Below are 18,486 nucleotides of genomic sequence, written 5' to 3'. Positions count from 1 at the left end.
GCTCAAGCAATCTTCCCGCCTTGTCCTCCCAAAGTGCTGGAATTACAGGTGTGAGCCATTGCACCTGCCTGGCCTTATTTTTATTTTTTGTAGAGACAGTCTCGCTTTGTTTCCCGGGCTGGTCTTGAACTCCTGGCCTGAAGTGATCCTCCCGCTTAGGCCTTCCAAAGTGCTGGGATTGTAGGTGTGAGCCACCATATTCAGCCTCAATATTTTGTGAAGACCAATATGTGATATGACAAAATAATATGTAGCTAAATGATCCTCTCGAAAATCAAGATAGATCAGTCGATTTCAATAGTGTCTGAAAGTTTGTTGATATGGTTCCAGATTCTACATTGTAACTGTATAAGAAACCACCACTTGCCAAGTTTTGGTGTGTTATCAAAGAATAGGCTGAAAGGACTATTATAATACCCCTCCCCTTTCCAACTATATATCTGATTGAGGCCAGATATTCTTCATATACTTCATCCAAAACAGTATATTATAACACATTGAATGCAGAAGCAAATGAGTCTAGCTGTTTTCTTTTAAGCCAGATATTAAAGAGATTTGTAAAAATATTAAACAGTCCCACTCATATATATATATATACACACATATATATATATATGTATGTATGTATGTAAGATTTGATGACTTGCTAGGAGGATTCACAGAACTCAGCATACAGTTGTACCCATAGCTATATTTATTACAGTGAAGAATACAAAGCAAAATCAACATGGAAAAAGTTACATAAGGTGGAGACTGGAGGAAATCAAGCACAAGCTTCCATGAGTCCTCTCCCTGTGGAGTCATATAGGACACACTTACATATATATATATATAGGTAAGAGTGGGACTGTTTAATATTTTTAATTTAATATATAATATATACTATATAATTTAATATATAATAAATATGTATATATTTAATATATATATATATTTTTGAGATGGAGTCTTGCTCTGTTGCCCAGGCTAGAGTGCAGTGGTACAATCTTGGCTCACCAGAACCTCTGCCTCCCAGGTTCAAGTGATTCTCCTACCTCAGGCTCCCAAGTAGCTGGAACTACAGGCATGTGCCACCATGCCTGGCTAATTTTTGCATTTTTAGTAGAGATGGGGTTTCACTATGTTGGCCAGGCTGGTCTCGAACTCCTGACCTCGTGATTCACCCACCTCAGCCTCCCAAAGTGCTAAGATTACCGGTGTGAGCCACCACGCCTGGCCAATATTTTTTGTTTTGGAAAATATAGCTCTTTTAAAAATATATATACAATATAATAAATATTGATAAAAATTAACATTAAATATTATATATTAAAAAATTCCTCAGTACCAATTTTTGCATGTGTATATGTTTGTGAATTCATCTTTACCAGATTTCTCCAGAGAAACAGAACCAATAGGATATGTGTGTGATTATTTTAAAAAAGAGATTATTTTTAAAAATTGGCTCATGCCATGGTGGGGGCTGGCAAGTCCAAAATTTGTAGGGAAGGCAAGGAGGCTGGAAACCCAGACAAGAGTTGATGTTGTAGTCTTGTGTTTGAGATCTATAGGGCAGGCCAGCAGAATGTCTCAGGAAGCTCTGTTACATTCTTGAGGCAGAATTTCTTCTCTAGGAAATCTCAGTTTTTGTTTGTGAATTCTTCAACTGATTGGATGAGGCTCACCTACATCATTGAGGGTAATCTTCCTTTACTTAAAGTCAATTGTTTGTATATGCTAATCACATTTACAAAGTACCTTTGCAGCAACGTCTAGATTAGTGATTGACCAAAACAGTCAGCACCACAGCCCAGCCAAGATGACACATATAATTTAACTGTTATCCATTACCACAATCAAGGTAATGAGTGTATTCATTACTCCCAGCTGATTCCTGTACTGCTTTGTAATTCCTATCGCTCCATCCTTAATAATTTTTAAGAGTGTAAAGGAGTTCTGTCTTTATCCATTTAGTGTTGCTATAAGGAAATATCTGAGGATAGGTAATTTAAAATAAAAGAGGTTTATTTAGCTTATAGTTCTGCTGGCTGGAAAATTGGGCATCTGGGGAAAGCCTCAGGCTGCTTCCATGGTGGAAGATGGAGAGCCGGTGTGTGCAGAGATCACACGGGCAGCGAGGAAGCTGGGGCGGAGAGGCGGAGGAGGCGGGGCAACTCTCTTTTTAACAATCAGAGTGAGAATTCACTGCACTAAGTAAACTCACTGCAGAGAACTCAGAGCAAGAACTCACTGCACCAAGCCATCCATGAGGGATTCACTCCCATGACCCAAACACCTCCCATTGGGCCTCACCTCTAACAATGGGGATGCGATTTCAACATGAGGTTTGAGGGGACAAACATCCAAACTGTAGCAAGTTTGGATGAGACCAGAATGTTTGAGAATGTTCATTTTATAGACGTTTAAAACACATCTGTGGCTGGGTGCGGTAGCTCATGCCTGTAATCCCAACACTTTGGGAGACTGAGCCGGGTGGATCACTTGAGGTCAGGAGTTTGGGACCAGCCTGGCCAACGTGTTGAAACACTGTCTCTACTAAAAATACAAAAAATTAGCCCGGTGTGGAGGTGCATGCCTGTAATCCCAGCTACTCAGGAGGCTGAGGCACGAGAATTGCTTGAACCTTGGAGGCAGAGGTTGCAGTGAGCCAAGATCACGCCACTGCACTCCAGCCTCGGTGACAGAGGAAGACTGTCTCAAAACAAACAAACAAGACACACATCTGTGGCACAACACAATATTCTTTAAGGATTCTTTAAAAATTTTTTTATAACCTGGAAAGAATAAAATATTGCAGAAAAATTTGGGATGCCTTTCTTTGTATTCCCTCCCTCCTCCTGCCTCTGCCTTAGAAATTTTAATAGGTTTTTTTGTTGGAGTGGCTTTTTTTTCCCCCGAAATGCAAAGTGGAGTGGTTATTGTGCAAAACAAAGGGTCAAGTAAATTTAAACAAAATCCGATAGGTTTCTTTACTGTAAGAATTTTCTTAGCTTTTAAAATACTAACGTGCTTTATGAATTTTCACAAGAGTAAGATGTGCAGAGTTTCCCAGATTAATCCCATTGAGGCATTGTTGGAAAAAGCCCAAGTCTGATTTTTGCCCTTTACTGGAAGGGATCATCACTATTTCAGATCATCAAAGAGGAGGTAGAGGGTATGCTTGTCATAGGGTCATAAGAGCTCAAAGAGAAGCAAGTACTTATGCCAGACATTATTATCTGCTTAATATACATTATTCTCATGTAACCTTCAAAACACTCTTAGAAGTTTTATTCCCAAATTGTAGATATGGAAACCATTAAGAAATTGCCCAAGGTTACAGCAGCGAGGTGAGCCACAGAGTCAGGTTGGAGCCCATATCTGTTTGATTCTGAAGTCTGAGCTTTGTCGTTAGAATTTATCCAAAGTTAATTCTAGTGTTTTCCTTTTCCTGATATACACCTGTGCACAATTGTTCACATCTATCAACAGGGAGTAGCCAGCTCTAGGAACAACAGAGCTATTGTCTCTTCTAGGGCATATGGTAAGGCCTAGGCATAGGGGACAGAGCAGTATTCACTTCTCCTTTCCTCTCATGTCAGCTGATGGCAGATAAAATCTCTTCAGCTTTCTTGCTATAACCAATTTATCTCCTTCCTCAGCCTGGCCTCATTTGTTGCTTATTACCAGTCAATGTTTTGCTTGCTGTAACTCATGAAATGACTTAAGCTGCAGCACCCTCAGGCCTGAGGCTATGGCACAAGACATGGTGTACACCCTCCCTATTATCTACCTTTGGAGAAATTGTTCTCAACACACCTACATCCAAATTAGCCTCTGAAAGGAAAGAGCATAGGATTATAGTGTGTGAGCTTTAGAATCAGACAGATGAAGGCTTGAATTCTGGATCCACCTCTCACCCTGGGCAAATGACTTCTTGGCTTAATTCCATGTTTCTAAAATGGTCCCCAAGACACCAGATTTGATGACTTGCTGGGAGGATTCACAGATCTCAGCATACAGTTGTACCCACAGCTATATTTATTACAGTGAAGAATACAAAGCAAAATCAACATGGAAAAGCTTGCATAAGGTGGAGCCTGGAGGAAACCAGGCACAAGCTTCCACGAGTCCTCTCCCTGTGGAGTCATATAGGACACACTTAAAGCTTCCAGTGGTGAATTATGACCATACATCTGAAATGTCTGCCATGGAAGCCCATCAGAGACTCTGCCAAAACATAGGGTTATTACTGGATGCTGGTCACAGAGGCACACACTGTGTAGTGTATACTGAAGACCTAGACTTGCAGAAGAATGCAGGTGTTCACACTTTAGGCACCTTGAGCCATTTTTACCAGGGAATGGTGAGACCCCTCACGGAATCTAAGCTGCCAGGTGTTAGCCAAGGGCTAACCTTGTAAGAAGGCCTTTCCAGGGAAAGTTAATGCTTTTTATTTTTTGGCAGGAGATAATTTTGCTTGCCTTAAATAAAAGTCTGTGTGAAAATTCAATGTTAATCAATGTAACATGCTTAGCACAATGCCTCTTAGTTCCCAAAATGCTTATAACCCAATGAGAGAGAAATGTATTCTCATTTTGCTTAAGAAGGATCTGAGACTTAGGTAAGATAAACAACTGACCTTTGGCCATACAACTTGACCAAAGTAGAGCTAGGATTTGAACTTGGGTGCATCTGACTCCAAAGCCCTTACTTGTCTTTCTGTTGTGTCCTGCCACTAATGATGTAAAAGAAATGAAGTAGAAAATAGCATTTATTTATGTAAAAAAATTGATTTTATAGGAATCTTTTAAGAAACATTATTGAGATCTAGTTACAATGTCCAATCAGTTAATATAATCGGGCCAACTCCATGGATAGGGAAAATATATGATATTAAAAGGGTAGCTAAAAGGCCTATCTCTCTGTAAGCTTCAGAGCCTCTCCAAAATTCACAGTGCTTGAAACACTCACCTTAAGAACATTCTGTCAGTTGTGGCAAGAGTTAAACATCTTTTTGGGAGGTACTTTTTGTTTTGTTTCGTGTGACATTGATAATGGGCAGTGTAAAACCCTCGAAGTGCAGATACCTATTTCATGTGATCTGAGGAAGTTCTAGGGCAGTCAGGTGTACTGGGATACCTCCTTGTCTTCAGAACACAGCCTATTTAAAGGTTGTCATACATTATTGACATTTTGGTATGAAGCAGTTAAAATATGAATCTATTGACTACCCAGTAACCTAATACTACGAAGGAATGGAACCAAGCAAGGGTTTGAGGGTGGATGTGGACTTTGAGAGACTTTTCAGTGTAGAGTAAGGAAGGCCCAGCTTGAGGTCACTAAATGGTTGGTTAGTCCCAAGCAATTTTGCTTTGAGTGATTCTATAGACAGATATTTTCTTTATCTTTAAAAATCAGTTAATGAGTGCTCTGGGAATTTGAGTAGGATAGGATAGTTTCTTTAATTCCTTTAGGGAAAAAGTGTTTATTTTGTTTTATAAAGTTACCCTTTTCTATCAATGACATGTTGCCTTTTGATTGAAGACCAATAATAAAACTGGCCTGGAATCGAACATAGTTATTATTTCATTTTCTGAGTTGTGGAAGTATTTGGTGCCTTTTTTTTTCTTTTTTTTTCCTAAATAGAGACAGAGTCTTGCTCTGTCACTTAGGCTAGAGTGCAGTGGTACGATCCTAGCTCACTGCAGCTTCCAACTCCTGACTTTAAGCAGTCCTCCCAAAGTGTTGGGATTACAGGTGTGAGCCATGGGTACCTGGACCCATTTTTTAGTTTTTGAAGAAACAAATTTGATTTCTTCTTTTGTAGCTCAGGTCTGAATTACTATAGGTTTTAAAATTTTTTAAAAATGATCATACACAACAGCATATCAGAGAAGTTAAAATGCAAAGTAATGTGGTTTGTTTTTTTTTTTAGCCTAAAGTTGCTCCTTTTTTTTTTTTTTTTGAGACAGTGTCTTTCTCTGTTGCTCAGACTGGAGTGCAGTGGTATGATTTTGGCTCACTGCATCCTCCACTTCCCAGGTTCAAGTCTTGTGCCTCAGCCTCCCATGTAGCTGGGATCACAGGTGCTCACCACCACGCCCAGCTAATTTTTGTGTTTTTAGTAGATATGGGGTTTCACTATGTTGGCCAGGCTGGTCTGGCGACAGAGTGAGACTCCACCTCAAACAAAAACAAAAACAAAACAAAAACAAAAACTCCTGACCTCAGGTGATGTGCCAGCCTCGGCCTCCCAAAGTGCTGGGATTACTGGTGTACATTCACTGTAAGTGTGTGATACCCCTGTTGCATCAGCTATTTTAATTTTTCTGCCTTTCGCACTATCTTTGCCAGTATGCATAATTTTTTTCTCTTTTGAAAGAATCTATGGATTAATAAAACTTTTATATGTGAATGTTTGATTAGCATGCTGTGTACTTGAATCTTGGCATAGCTATTTATTGGTTTTCATTGATTGACGATTTCTGTTAAAGAACAAAAGGGACTTTATGCCTTTCAGTTTCCTCACACAGAAGACAGGTTATGGAAGGAGAATGTTGATCAGAAAATATCAATAAAATGCAGACTGGGGCTGCTGGACTTAGACAAGATAGCTGTCATTTTGGTGTCTTTCTATCAATCTGACTAATGACTATTTTTGTACTTATGAATTCTTTAGAACACCTGCTTTTCTGCAGGAAGAAAATGTTTGACTTTCAGTGACAGATGCAAATTATCGACATCATTTTAAATTAAGAGTTGAGGTAAAATAGAAGAAAACTAATGCCTAGGAAGTGACTAAAAATATACTTTATGATAAAATGTCCTTCTTTGGCCAAGCCAAGTATGAAAACACTTATTAGACATATTTTTATAAAATTTTTTGATCAAGGCATAATTCTATTGAAGAATAGTTTGATTTACAGAGGCAACTTTACCCTTATTTTTCATCAGGACCACTGACTTTCTCTTAAGTAGTTGCTTATTTTGTTTCAAGTCTATTGCATGGATGAAAACAGAATATCAAATTATCACCATTAAAGTAGAAATCCAGCAATTCTTCATTCCTTTTTTCATATCAATGTCCTCCTTGCATCTGTTTCCATTTTCTAAGTCTTTCCAGATGTTTCTGAATTAAATTGCATTTCTGCTGCACCACTTCTCTCCACTTCCAGTCCCTTCCAGTGGCTTCTGAAAGCACAGAACTTTGTACGCATTATTTCAATCTAAAGCATGCCTTCATTTAGGTTCCTGTAAAACTGGCGAAAAGGAAGGATGGAGAATAGACTTTTCAGTCTAAAGGATTTTTTTAAAAACTTCTTCCTTCAGAATCTCATCTTTAGCTTGCAGGTGGTGCCACCTGGAACTAGGATTTTGAAGCTTAGAACCGGATTAACCCAATAGTCATTGCTCTGTTCTCAAGCTTTCTCTCCACGTTGCAGAATATCTATTTTTGATCTTCATTTCATTCAAACTTTTTGAGAGTTATAGGCAGTTTCTTGGAGAATAGGAAAGCAGTACATTTACTATCTACTAGAAGCCTTTGCGTGTAGGAGATTGACTTGCTACAGTAATGTTACTCTGGAGATATTGAAGTATAAGGCAAATAACTGGATGAGAGTAGTCTTAGTGAGCAACTTGGATTCAACTTTGGTTCAACCCTTTTATCAGCTTTGTGACCTTGGTCAAGTCAGTCAAACTTTTTGTATCTCAGTTTTTCTCATTTGATAGTTGTCCTTCTCTAAGTGAGATGGTACATGAAAGTGATTTTGAACCTGTAAGGTGCTCTGCATGTGTAAGTTTAAATAAAACCAGCTGTGTTAACATTGTGGTATCTTTAATGCGCTGTAATAAAGATAAGTAGGGTGAATTCAAAATTTCTGACTAAACAAATTCAGGAAAAATTTTGTAAAAATTAGCTGTTTCAAAAATTTATCAAAGAAGGGAAATGATGAACATTTTGAACAGATACTCATTTTGATAAATTATTTACCTTCTGTGTATGAAATATACATGTAAAAGAATGTATATAATATCTGTGCACATTTTAAATGATAATTAAACAATAATTATTTGCAAGACCAACTTGGGCAACAGAGTGGGACTCCATCTCAACAAAACAAAACAATAGTTACCAGTGTATAATACATACCACCTAGCTTAAGAAATATAACATTATGTATCTTTTCTTTCAGCTCATCTGGAATCTTGACTTTATTTATTTATTTATTTATTTATTTATTTTATTTTTATTTTTTATGAGATAAGAGTCTAGCTCTGGGTCGCCTAAGCTGGAGTGCAGTGACGTGATCTTGGCTCACTGCAACCTCCGCCTCCCAGGTTCAAGCGATTCGCATGCCTCAGCCTCCCGAGTAGTTGAGATTACAGGTGTGTGCCATCACACCTGGCTAATTTTTGTATTTTTAGTAATTTTTGTATTTTTAGTAGAGACGTGGTTTCTCCATGTTGGCCAGGCTGGTCTCGAACTCTTGGCCTCAAGTGATCCACCTACCTTGGCCTCCCAAAGTGCTGGGATTACAGGTGTGAGCCACTCTGCTGGCAGAATCATGACTTTAAATACCTTCTATGTGCTGATGACCCGCAAGGTTTTTTTTTTTTTTTAACCTCTCCCCAACTCCCAAATTTAAATGTGTAGTCTGGATTTCTCTACTGAACTTCAGATTTGTGTATCTGGCTGTATACCTGTTACCTCCACTTGAATGTCTAATAGGTATCTAAGACAACAGCTCTGAAACTGAACTCCTGATTTCCACCTCACCCATCTGTACCTCTGTAGTCTTCATCTCAGTTCATGGCAACTCTATCTTTCCAGTTGCTCAGGCTAAAAACTTGAGAGTTTTGACCCCTTTTCCTGCCTCATAGCCCATATAGAAGCTATCTGCAGATCCTATTGACAGTTTATTAAAAATATATCTTGGCCGGGCCTACATCCTGGCTAACACGGTGAAACCCCGTCTCTGCTAAAAAAATACAAAAAAACTAACCGGGCGAGGTGGCAGGCACCTGTAGTCCCAGCTACTTGGGAGGCTGAGGCAGGAGAATGGCGTGAACCCCAGAGGCGGAGCTCGCAGTGAGTTGAGATCCGGCCACTGCACTCCAGCCTGGGTGACAGAGCGAGACTCCGTCTCAAAAGAAAAAAAAAAAATCTATCTATCTATCTATCTATCTATCTATCTATCTATCTATCTATCTATCTATCTATCTATCTTGGCCGGGCATGGTGGCTCACGCCTGTAATCCAAGCACTTTGAGAGGCTGAGGTGGGTGGATCATGAGGTCAGGAGTTTGAGACCAGCATGACATGGTGAAACCCTGTCTCTACTAAAAATACAAAAATTAGCCAAGTGTGGTGGTGCGCACCTGTAATCCCAGCTATTCAGGAGGCTGAGGCAGGAGAATTCCTTGAACCCCGGAGGCAGAGGTTGCAGTGAGCCGAGATAGCACCATTGCCCTCTAGCCTGGGTGACAGAGCATGAGATTCTGATTCAAAACCAAAACAAAACAAAAATCTATCTATCTATCTATCTATCTATCTATCTATCTATCTATCTATCTATCTAGAATCTCACTTCTGAACACCCCAGCTGTGAACCACACCCAAGCTATTGTGGATTATTGCTAAGGCCTCCCAACTCGTATTTTTGCTTCTCTCGTTTCCTCTTCTGTAGTTTATTTTAAGCACAGAAGCTTGAATTCTGTTGTTAAAGTCAGTCAGGTAATGTCACTCTTCTGTTTCAAAATCCTACTCAATGCCTTCTCTTCCCAATCATGCAAAGAAGATGCCCTATACTGTCTGACTCCGTTAACTCTCCCATCTCTTAGATTGCTCTTTTTTTCCCTCATTTTCTTGTCGCCGCACTGGCATCTCTCTATTCCTCAAACATGTCACTGAGGATGTTGGTTTTCAAGTTCCCAGCTTTATGCTGGAGGCTTCTGTTCTGACCTTTCCTTCTTGAGGCCCTGGCTTTTCTGTCCTTTTCCTTGCACACATGGCCATTAACACCCAACTCTAGGCCATTAGGCATGAGCTTATACCCTCAAGCAAAGGCCTTTTTTAGAATACTGGTTACTTTTCTCATTTTGAGCCTTTCCTTTGTGTTCTACGTGAAATTCCTTTACTCTCACCATTTCAGCCAGTTATTAACAGTACTCCATTTTATTCAGCATTTTAGGTGGCTTCTTTGTCAGCCATTTTGCCAGAGCCAAAAATCTGATGAACTCTTATTAACTAGTGAAGTTAGAGCATTGATTTCTCGAAATAATTTTGTCTTTTTCTTGGATTGAAGGATGGAAGACTCCAGACAGGGGACCACATCTTGAAGATTGGTGGCACAAATGTGCAGGGAATGACCAGCGAGCAAGTTGCACAAGTTCTAAGGAACTGTGGGAATTCAGTCAGGATGCTCGTTGCTAGAGATCCAGCTGGTGACATTTCAGTCACCCCTCCTGCCCCTGCAGCCTTACCTGTTGCCCTGCCTACTGTAGCCAGCAAAGGCCCTGGTTCTGTGAGTTATACATATCATTCTTTCATCTTAAACCAAAGCCTGGGTGTGACACACTGTAAGATAAGAAATTCTTTCAACTTGAGACACCACATTGGTGTGAGTTGCGCGCTCACCAGTGAAACAGGAAAATAAAAAAACTCATTTGGAGACATTAGACATGTTGGTTTTTCTATTTCGCTGTTTCTCAGGGTTAAGTCATTCAGCCTCCCTGAGCATCAGTGACTTATTTATAAATTGAAGAATAATAATACTTGCCTTGTCTATTTCACTGAGCTGGTGAGGAGACATCCAGGTGGTGGAGGGAAAACTGTTAACACTGGCTGATGTGTGAGAATTATCACTGGTAGCCACAGGCTGACTAAAGGGAATGGATATCAATAATAATATTTATTATACTAATTATTTTAGTTATATAATAATAATAGTTATTTTAAATTATCGAACACCTGGAATTGTTCAGGTCATCTGAAATCTTCACAGTAATTCTGCCAGATAGGCCTTATTGTACATTTAATAGATGAGGAAAATAAAGTCAAACATCATGTGAAAGACCTTATAGGGAGTAAGTTGCAAAACTGGAATTTGAATTCACATGTTTCTGGTCCATTCCAAGCTCCTTCCCACTATCTCAACATGGGCTTTTAGTGAAGACATAATAAAGTAAAAGCAAAGAAATGGGTTTTTTGTTTGTTTGCTTGTTTTGTTTTGTTTTTGAGACGGAGTTTCGCTCTTGTTGCCCAGGTTGGAGTGCAGTAGCGCGATCTTGGCTCACCGCAACCTCCACCTCCCAGGTTCAAGCGATTCTCCTGCCTCAGCCTCCTGAGTAGCTGGGATTACAGGCATGCACCACCACGCCTGGCTAATTTTGTATCTTTAGTAGAGATGGAGTTTCCCCATGTTGGTCAGGCTGGTCTCAAACTTCCGACCTCAGGTGATCTGCCCACCTTGGCCTCCCAAAGTGCTGAGATTACAGGCATGAGCCACCATGACTGGCCAGAAATAGGTGTTAAAGGGAGGGTCCAGGAGGAAGAGGAAAGAAAAGAGCCACGCGGTGGCTCGTGCCTCTAGTCCAGCACTTTGGGAGGCCAAGGTGAGTGGATCACCTGGGGTCAGGGGTTCAAGACCAGCCTGGCCAACATGGCAAAACCCAATCTCTACTAAAAATACAAAAATTAGCCAGATGTGGTGCACAGCTATAGTCCCGGATTCTCCGGCTGAGTCACTTCAACCGAGGAGGCAGAGGTTGTGGTGAGCTGAGATTGTGTCACTGCACTCCAGCCTGGGCAACAGGGCAAGACTCTGTTTAAAAAAAAAAAAAAAAAAAGGAAGAAACAAAAACAAAAGGAAAGATAAATGATTATGGTGGAAAAGGGTGGAAGTCCACTGATTATCATCACCTGAGATGTCATTCTGTGTATTCTGGGAAGTTGTTGCCTTTCTCTACTTGGAACTGTATGAGTGGAAGTTTTCTATTTGAAATATCAGAAGCTTTAAAAAGTTTCTCCAGCTGGGCTCAGTGGCTCATGCCTGTAATCCCAGCACTTTGGGAGGCTAAGGTGGGTGGATCACATGAGACCAGGAGTTCGAGACCAGCCTGGCCAACATGGTGAAACCCAACTCTACTAAAAATACAAAGATTAGCCAGGAGTGGTGGCACACGCTTGTTTGTAATCCCAGCTACTTAGGAGGCTGAGGCGGGAGAATCACTTGAACCCAGGAGGTGGAGGTTGCAGTGAGCCGAGATCCTGCCACTGCACTCTAGCCTGGGTGACAGAGGAAGACTGTCTCAAAAAAAAAAAAAGTTTCTCCAAATTGTGGTTACATTTTCTTTTTCCTCCATTACTCTAGTTCCCCAGAGTCTTCTACTTTGTAGTGAGAGACAAATGTGGATATGTGATAAGTGGAAACTTGATCGAATCAATTATTTACTTTCTCATGTTAATGTTTTGAATTAAAAGCAAAGTATTATGTATTTAGACACCTTACTCATTTACAGAATAGTTTAAAAGACGAGTATTGAAAATAAGTTTTAGGGCCAGATGCAGTAGCTCACACCTGTAGTCCCAGCTACCTGGAAGGCTGAAGGGGGAGGATTGCTTGAGGCCAGGAGTTTGAGGTTGCAATAAGCTGTGATTGCTGCATTGCACTCCTGCTTGGGTGACAGAGCAAGATTTTGTCTTTGGAAAACAAAAAACAAAAAAACCAACAACAAAGAAGAAAATAAAATAAGTTTTAGGTCGATATTTTTATATTACTGAACAATAATTAGTTTTACGTTTTGTTTCTAAATTTTTCTTTATGTTCGTAGTTCTTTCAGATACAAATATAGCCTAACTTTTTTCTAAGTGGTTATATTAGCTTTCTATTGTTGTATAACAAATTTACTGGTTTAAAACAATGTCCTTTGTTAGTTCACAGTTCTGTAGGTCAGAATTCAGGGTGGGCTTGGCTTGGCTCTCTGCTTAGCTGCTGTTGCTTCTTTTTTTCTTTTTCTTTTTTTTTTTTTTTTTGAGACAGGGTCTTGCTCTGTTGCCCAGCCTGGAGTGCAGTGGCGCGATCTCGGCTCACTGCAGCCTCTGCCTCTTGGGTTCAAGCAATTCTCCTGTATCAGCCTCCGGAGCAGTGGGGGTTACAGGCATGTGCCACCACGCCTGGCTAATTTTTGTATTTTTAGTAGAGACGGGGTTTTACCATGCTGGCCAGGCTGGTCTCAAACTCCTGACCTCAGGTGATCTGCCTGCCTTGGCCTGCCAAAATGCTGGGATTATAGGTGTGAGCCACTGTACCTGGCCTCCGCTTAGCTTCTTACGAAGGCCAAAATCAAGGTGTGGGCCTGGCTGGGCTCTTTTCTGGATGCCCTGGGGATAGTCCACGTCCAGTCTCATTCGGATTGTTGGCAGAATCTTGTTCCTTGCAACTGTAGGACTGAGGTCCCTTTTTATTTGTTGGCTGCCAGCCAGAGACCTCTTTGGCTCCTTAAGGTCCCCTACATTACTTGTCACGTAACTCCCTCCATCTTCAAACCACAAGTTGAGTCCTTAATGATTCAGATCTTTTTCATTTCCCTTTCTACTACCAGCAGGAGAAAACTCTGCCTTTAAAGGACTCCAGTGATGAGATTAGGCCCACCTGGATAATCTCCATTTTGCCATGTAATATGGCATCAATATGGGAGTAGCACAAGGGATTGAAGGTCATGGGACTGTCTTAAAATTCTGCCCACCATAGGCGCTAAGAAAATACTTGACAAACCTTGCACAGATTGACTATGTACACACAGGTATGCCACTAAGCATATATAATTAAATTTGGTTTTTCCTTTAGGACAGTTCTCTTTTTGAAACTTATAATGTTGAGCTCGTGAAAAAAGATGGGCAGAGTCTTGGAATTAGAATTGTTGGCTATGTTGGAACATCTCATACAGGTAAATGAATCATTTCTATTTTATATTTGGAAATAATCATAAAGGATGTTAAGGTTTCTAGATAGTAAAATTAAATACTTGCAGATTTTAATTTAAATCTTGAACAATAAAACCATGAATCTATGCTAGCAACCAGTCACTTCTCAGTGATTACAGAGTCACATTTTTTTTTTTTTTTTTTTTTTTTTTTTTTGAGACGGAGTCTCGCTCTGTCACCCAGGCTGGAGTGCGGTGGCCGGATCTCAGCTCACTGCAAGCTCCGTCTCCCGGGTTCACGCCATTCTCCTGCCTCAGCCTCCCGAGTAGCTGGGACTATAGGCGCCCGCCACCTCGCCCGGCTAGTTTTTTGTATTTTTTAGTAGAGACGGGGTTTCACCGTGTTAGCCAGGATGGTCTCGATCTCCTGACCTCGTGATCCGCCCGTCTCGGCCTCCCAAAGTGCTGGGATTACAGGCGTGAGCCACCGCGCCCGGCCCAGAGTCACATTTTTATCTCAGTAGTTTTATAGCTGGCGTGATATCCATTAACAAAAGAGTATAATTGGCCAGCTCAGTGTGTAATATTTGAATGTACCTTCTTTTGTTTGTGAAATAGCTATATTATGAATATTGTTAATATATTATGCTAGATTAGATTTGTGATAAGTAAATTGATTACTGTATATATTTCATATTGTAAATGTTCCCAAAGTATGACTGTTATGTTTTATCACTAAAAAAAAAGTTAAAACAAGCATTTTCATTAGAACTATTTTCCTTTCATGTAAAAGGAATAAACTATGAGAATAAATACACAGTTCAAGTATCTCTGAATAAAACTCTCTCAACTCCTATCTGCAAAGCTTTGGTAACTTTCACTATAAGATTTATTCCTTTATTTTAAGATAATTATTAGGATAAGAAAAAATAAACTTTTCCATAAATACTTGCTAATATGAAAATTCAGAGTTATAAAATGTTCTGGTTTTTTTTAATAGCAAGATTGCAGAGTTCATTTCCTTAAAAAAATTGTTATTTTGCATATTTACAGCAGGTGGAAGGATTAAGAGTGCTAATGTATTCAAAGTCCCGAATGAAATTCATGTCAGACCACCTTGTGCTATTTTAGCCTAATGAAATATCTTTTTTCAAACCTTTAGATTCTAGGTGCCACCTTTATTTAGGTTCAGAATTTAATGACATTCAAAAGAGCTCAGTGTGGATTGTATAATAATGTTGCAAAAAACCACTTCGAGTAGTTTTTAGTATGTTAAGTGTGGTTAGAGGAATCATTAGTTCCTAAACTTATGATTTTGTTCCTAAGTGAAAGTGAATGACTGGTAGAACATTGAGAAAATTTCATGTTTACATTACTGAAAAAAGGAAATATCTTTTTACTGTTTTACTTCTTTTTTTTTTTTGAGACGGAGTCTCGCTCTGTCACCCAGGCTGGAGTGCAGTGGCACAGTCTTGGCTCACTGCAACCTCCACTTCCCAGTTTCAAGAGATTCTCCTACCCCAGGCTTCGGGTAGCTGGGACTACAGGCATGCACCACAACGCCCAGATAATTTTTGTATTTTTAGCAGAGACAGGGTTTCACTATGTTGGCCAGGGTGGTCTCAAACTCATGACCTCAGATGATCCACCTGCCTTGGCCTCCCAAAGTGCTGGAATTACAGGCATGAGCCACCATGCCTGGCCCATTTTATTTCTTTACCCTCAAAAGTTTTTTGGACTGGGTAGTTAGGGGTGGTAGGGAGCAGGTAAATCCAAACACTACTCAACATGCTTTTTAACAAGTAGTCTTTGAAAATCATTTTTGCTGTATTCTATTCATTGGACTTTTGAGCAGTTCTGGAGAGGGTAGAAAAATGAATAAGAAAAGTCTGTTCAGGGAGACAAATGTGTAAGAAACACTTAGTTCTTTTTAAAAAATTATTATTATCTTTTTTTTTTCCTTTTCTGAGATGGAGTCTTGCTCTGTCACCCAGAGCTGTAGTGCAGTGGTATGATCTCGGCTCACTGCAACCTCTGCCTCCCAGGTTCAAGTGACTCTTGTGCCTCAGACTCCCCAGTAGCTGGGACTACAGGTGTGCACCACCACACCCGGTTCACATTCTGCAGATGTGAAATCCGCAGATATGCAGGGCCCACTGTACAAGCAAACTATCATGGTATGGCAGATGACATATTCAATTTGTCAGAGGGAAATGGAGAATTCACAAAGAAGGCAGCATTTGAGCTATGAATGGAAAAGAAGAAGGGTTTTGATAGGTCAAAGTTTACTAGAAGAAAGAAGCTAGAGAAAAGGTAAAATCATGAAAATGCCAGCTGTTTTGGGGAAATGTCAAGTGTGTGCTGTGGACCAGGCTTGGTGGTTCATGCCTGTAATCCCAGCACTTTGGGAGGCTGAGGCTGGCGGCTCATTTGGGCCCAGAAGTTCAAGACCAGCTTGGGCAACATGGTGAAACCCTGTCTCTACAAAAAATAAAAAAAAATTGTAGCCCCAGCTACTCAGGAGGCTGAGGTGGGAGGATTGCTTGAGCTGGGGAGGCAGAAGCTGCAGTGAGCCATGATTGTGTCACTACACACCAACCTGCAACCTGGGCAACAGAGCCAGGCCCTGTTTCAAAAAAAATAGTAATAAGAGCCTGGTGTGTCCAGACTTATTTTCTTGGAAAGTTGTAGTGGAAATTGAAGGCAAAAAATAAATTTGGGCAGATTATGGAAGGCCTTGAATGTGATTCTATGAAATTTGTATATTATTTTGTTGGCAATGGGAAGCAATTGATGTTTATTTTTTCTTCTATAGTTTTTTGTTTTGTTTTGTTTTGTTTTGAGACAGAATCTCGCTCTGTTGCCCAGGCTGGAGTACAGTGGCACGATCTCAGCTCACTGCATCCTCCACCTTCCGGGTTCAAGCAATTCTCCTGCCTCAGCCTCCCAAGTAGCTGGGATTAGACGTGCACCATCACGCCCAGCTAATTTTTATACTTTAGTAGAAACGGGGTTTCGCCATGTTGGCCAGGCTGGTCTTGAACTCCTGACCTCAAGTGATCTGTCTGCCTCAGCCTCCCAATGTGCTGGGATTACAGGTGTGAGCCACCGTGCCCGGAATTTTTGTTTTGTTTTTTTTTAAGAGACAAGCCTTAAGCTCCTGGGCTCAGGTGATTCTCATGCGTCAGCCTCCAGAGTAGCTGGAATCACAGGCATATAATATCACACTTAGCTAATTTTAAAATTTTTTGTAGGGATGACATCCTACTATGTCACCCAGGCTTGCCTCAAAGTCCAGGGCTCAGGTGATCCTCCCTCCTCAGCCTCCCAAAGTGCTGGGATTACAACTGAACAACTACACCTGGCCTACAAACAATGTTTTGAGTTTAGTTGGAAATAAAAATGTAAAATCATGCAGATCTATTGTGTTTTATTTTCCAGTTTCCCTTCCTGTCGCTGCCCATGGGAAGGCATGCTTTACAATTAAAGTTTTAAATTTTAAATTAAAAAAATTTTTATAGCCATTTGTCTGTTTCAATGTTTTATTTTATAATATGTAAAGATTATTTCATGTTGCTGAGCTTATACTAATTTTTTTTTTTTTTTTTTTTTTTTGAGGCAGAGTTTGGCTGTCTTCCCCAGGCTAGAGTGCAGTGGCCGGATCTCAGCTCACTGCAAGCTCCGCCTCCTGGGTTCACGCCATTCTCCTGCCTCAGCCTCCCGAGTAGCTGGGACTACAGGTGCTCGCCACCTCGCCCGGCTAGTTTTTTGTGTTTTTTAGTAGAGACGGGGTTTCACTGTGTTAGCCAGGATGGTCTCGATCTCCTGACCTCGTGATCCGCCCGTCTTGGCCTCCCAAAGTGCTGGGATTACAGGCTTGAGCCACCGCGCCTGGCCACTAATTTTCTTTTGTAGTTGTTAAGACCATATGTGCTTTTCTGGGCCAGGCGTGGTAGCTCATACCTGTAATCCCAGCACTTTGGGAGGCCTAGGTGGACGGATCACTTGAGGTCAGGAATTCGAGACCAGCCTGACTAACATGGTGAAACCCCATCTCTACTAAAAATATGAAAATTATCTGGGTGTGGTGGTGGGCGCCTGTAATTCCAGCTGCTTAGGAGGCAGGAGAATCACTTGAACTCTGGAGGTGGAGGTTGCAGTGAGCTGAGATCGTGCCATTGCACTCCAGCCTGGGCGACAAGAGCAAAACTCCGTCTCAAAAAAAAAAAAACAAACAGAAAGATAATATATAGTTTTCTTATTTCTGTGTCTGTGAAGCTAACATGAGCAGTGATCTAAATATAGGCAGGAAGACCTAGGAGACTCTTGTCATACTGATGGTAAAAAAAAAAAATGATGAAGTGTTATGCCACATCAGTAATAAGAGTAGAGGCACACTAAGAGAGAGTCAGACTTACTCTGGGCTCTCCTGAATTCCAGCTTAAATTAGAGTACATTTCATCAGGGTTCCATTACTGATTATTTTTCCAGAAGAGTAGTCATCAGTCAAATCATTTCAAATTCGGGTCACTTGAGATGGTGACAGTTTGAAATAATCCATCAATTTCTCTGCTTGTG

The 18,486-nt window shown here is 40.5% G+C and overlaps 1 protein-coding gene across 12 annotated transcripts in view; it reads left to right on the top strand.

Moving 5' to 3' along the window:
* The window catches only part of PATJ (PATJ crumbs cell polarity complex component), a 426,407-nt gene that overhangs the window by 36,457 nt on the left and 371,464 nt on the right, over positions 1 to 18,486 (top strand). For all 12 annotated transcript variants that reach the window (XR_012419419.1, XM_045369982.2, XM_045369962.2 and 9 more), the window contains 2 exons: positions 10,290 to 10,508; positions 13,833 to 13,932. Coding sequence is in view for 11 of the 12 variants with exons in the window: in XM_045369982.2 (XP_045225917.2) it covers positions 10,290 to 10,508; positions 13,833 to 13,932 (319 nt within the window). In the remaining variant the exon portion in view is untranslated. The remainder of the gene's footprint in view (positions 1 to 10,289; positions 10,509 to 13,832; positions 13,933 to 18,486) is intronic.

This window comes from Macaca fascicularis, chromosome 1 (genome assembly GCF_037993035.2).
Source record: "Macaca fascicularis isolate 582-1 chromosome 1, T2T-MFA8v1.1".
In the NCBI taxonomy this organism is placed as follows: domain Eukaryota; kingdom Metazoa; phylum Chordata; class Mammalia; order Primates; family Cercopithecidae; genus Macaca; species Macaca fascicularis.
Note: the sequence above shows the minus strand (reverse complement) of the source record. Positions and strands in the feature narration are given on the sequence as shown.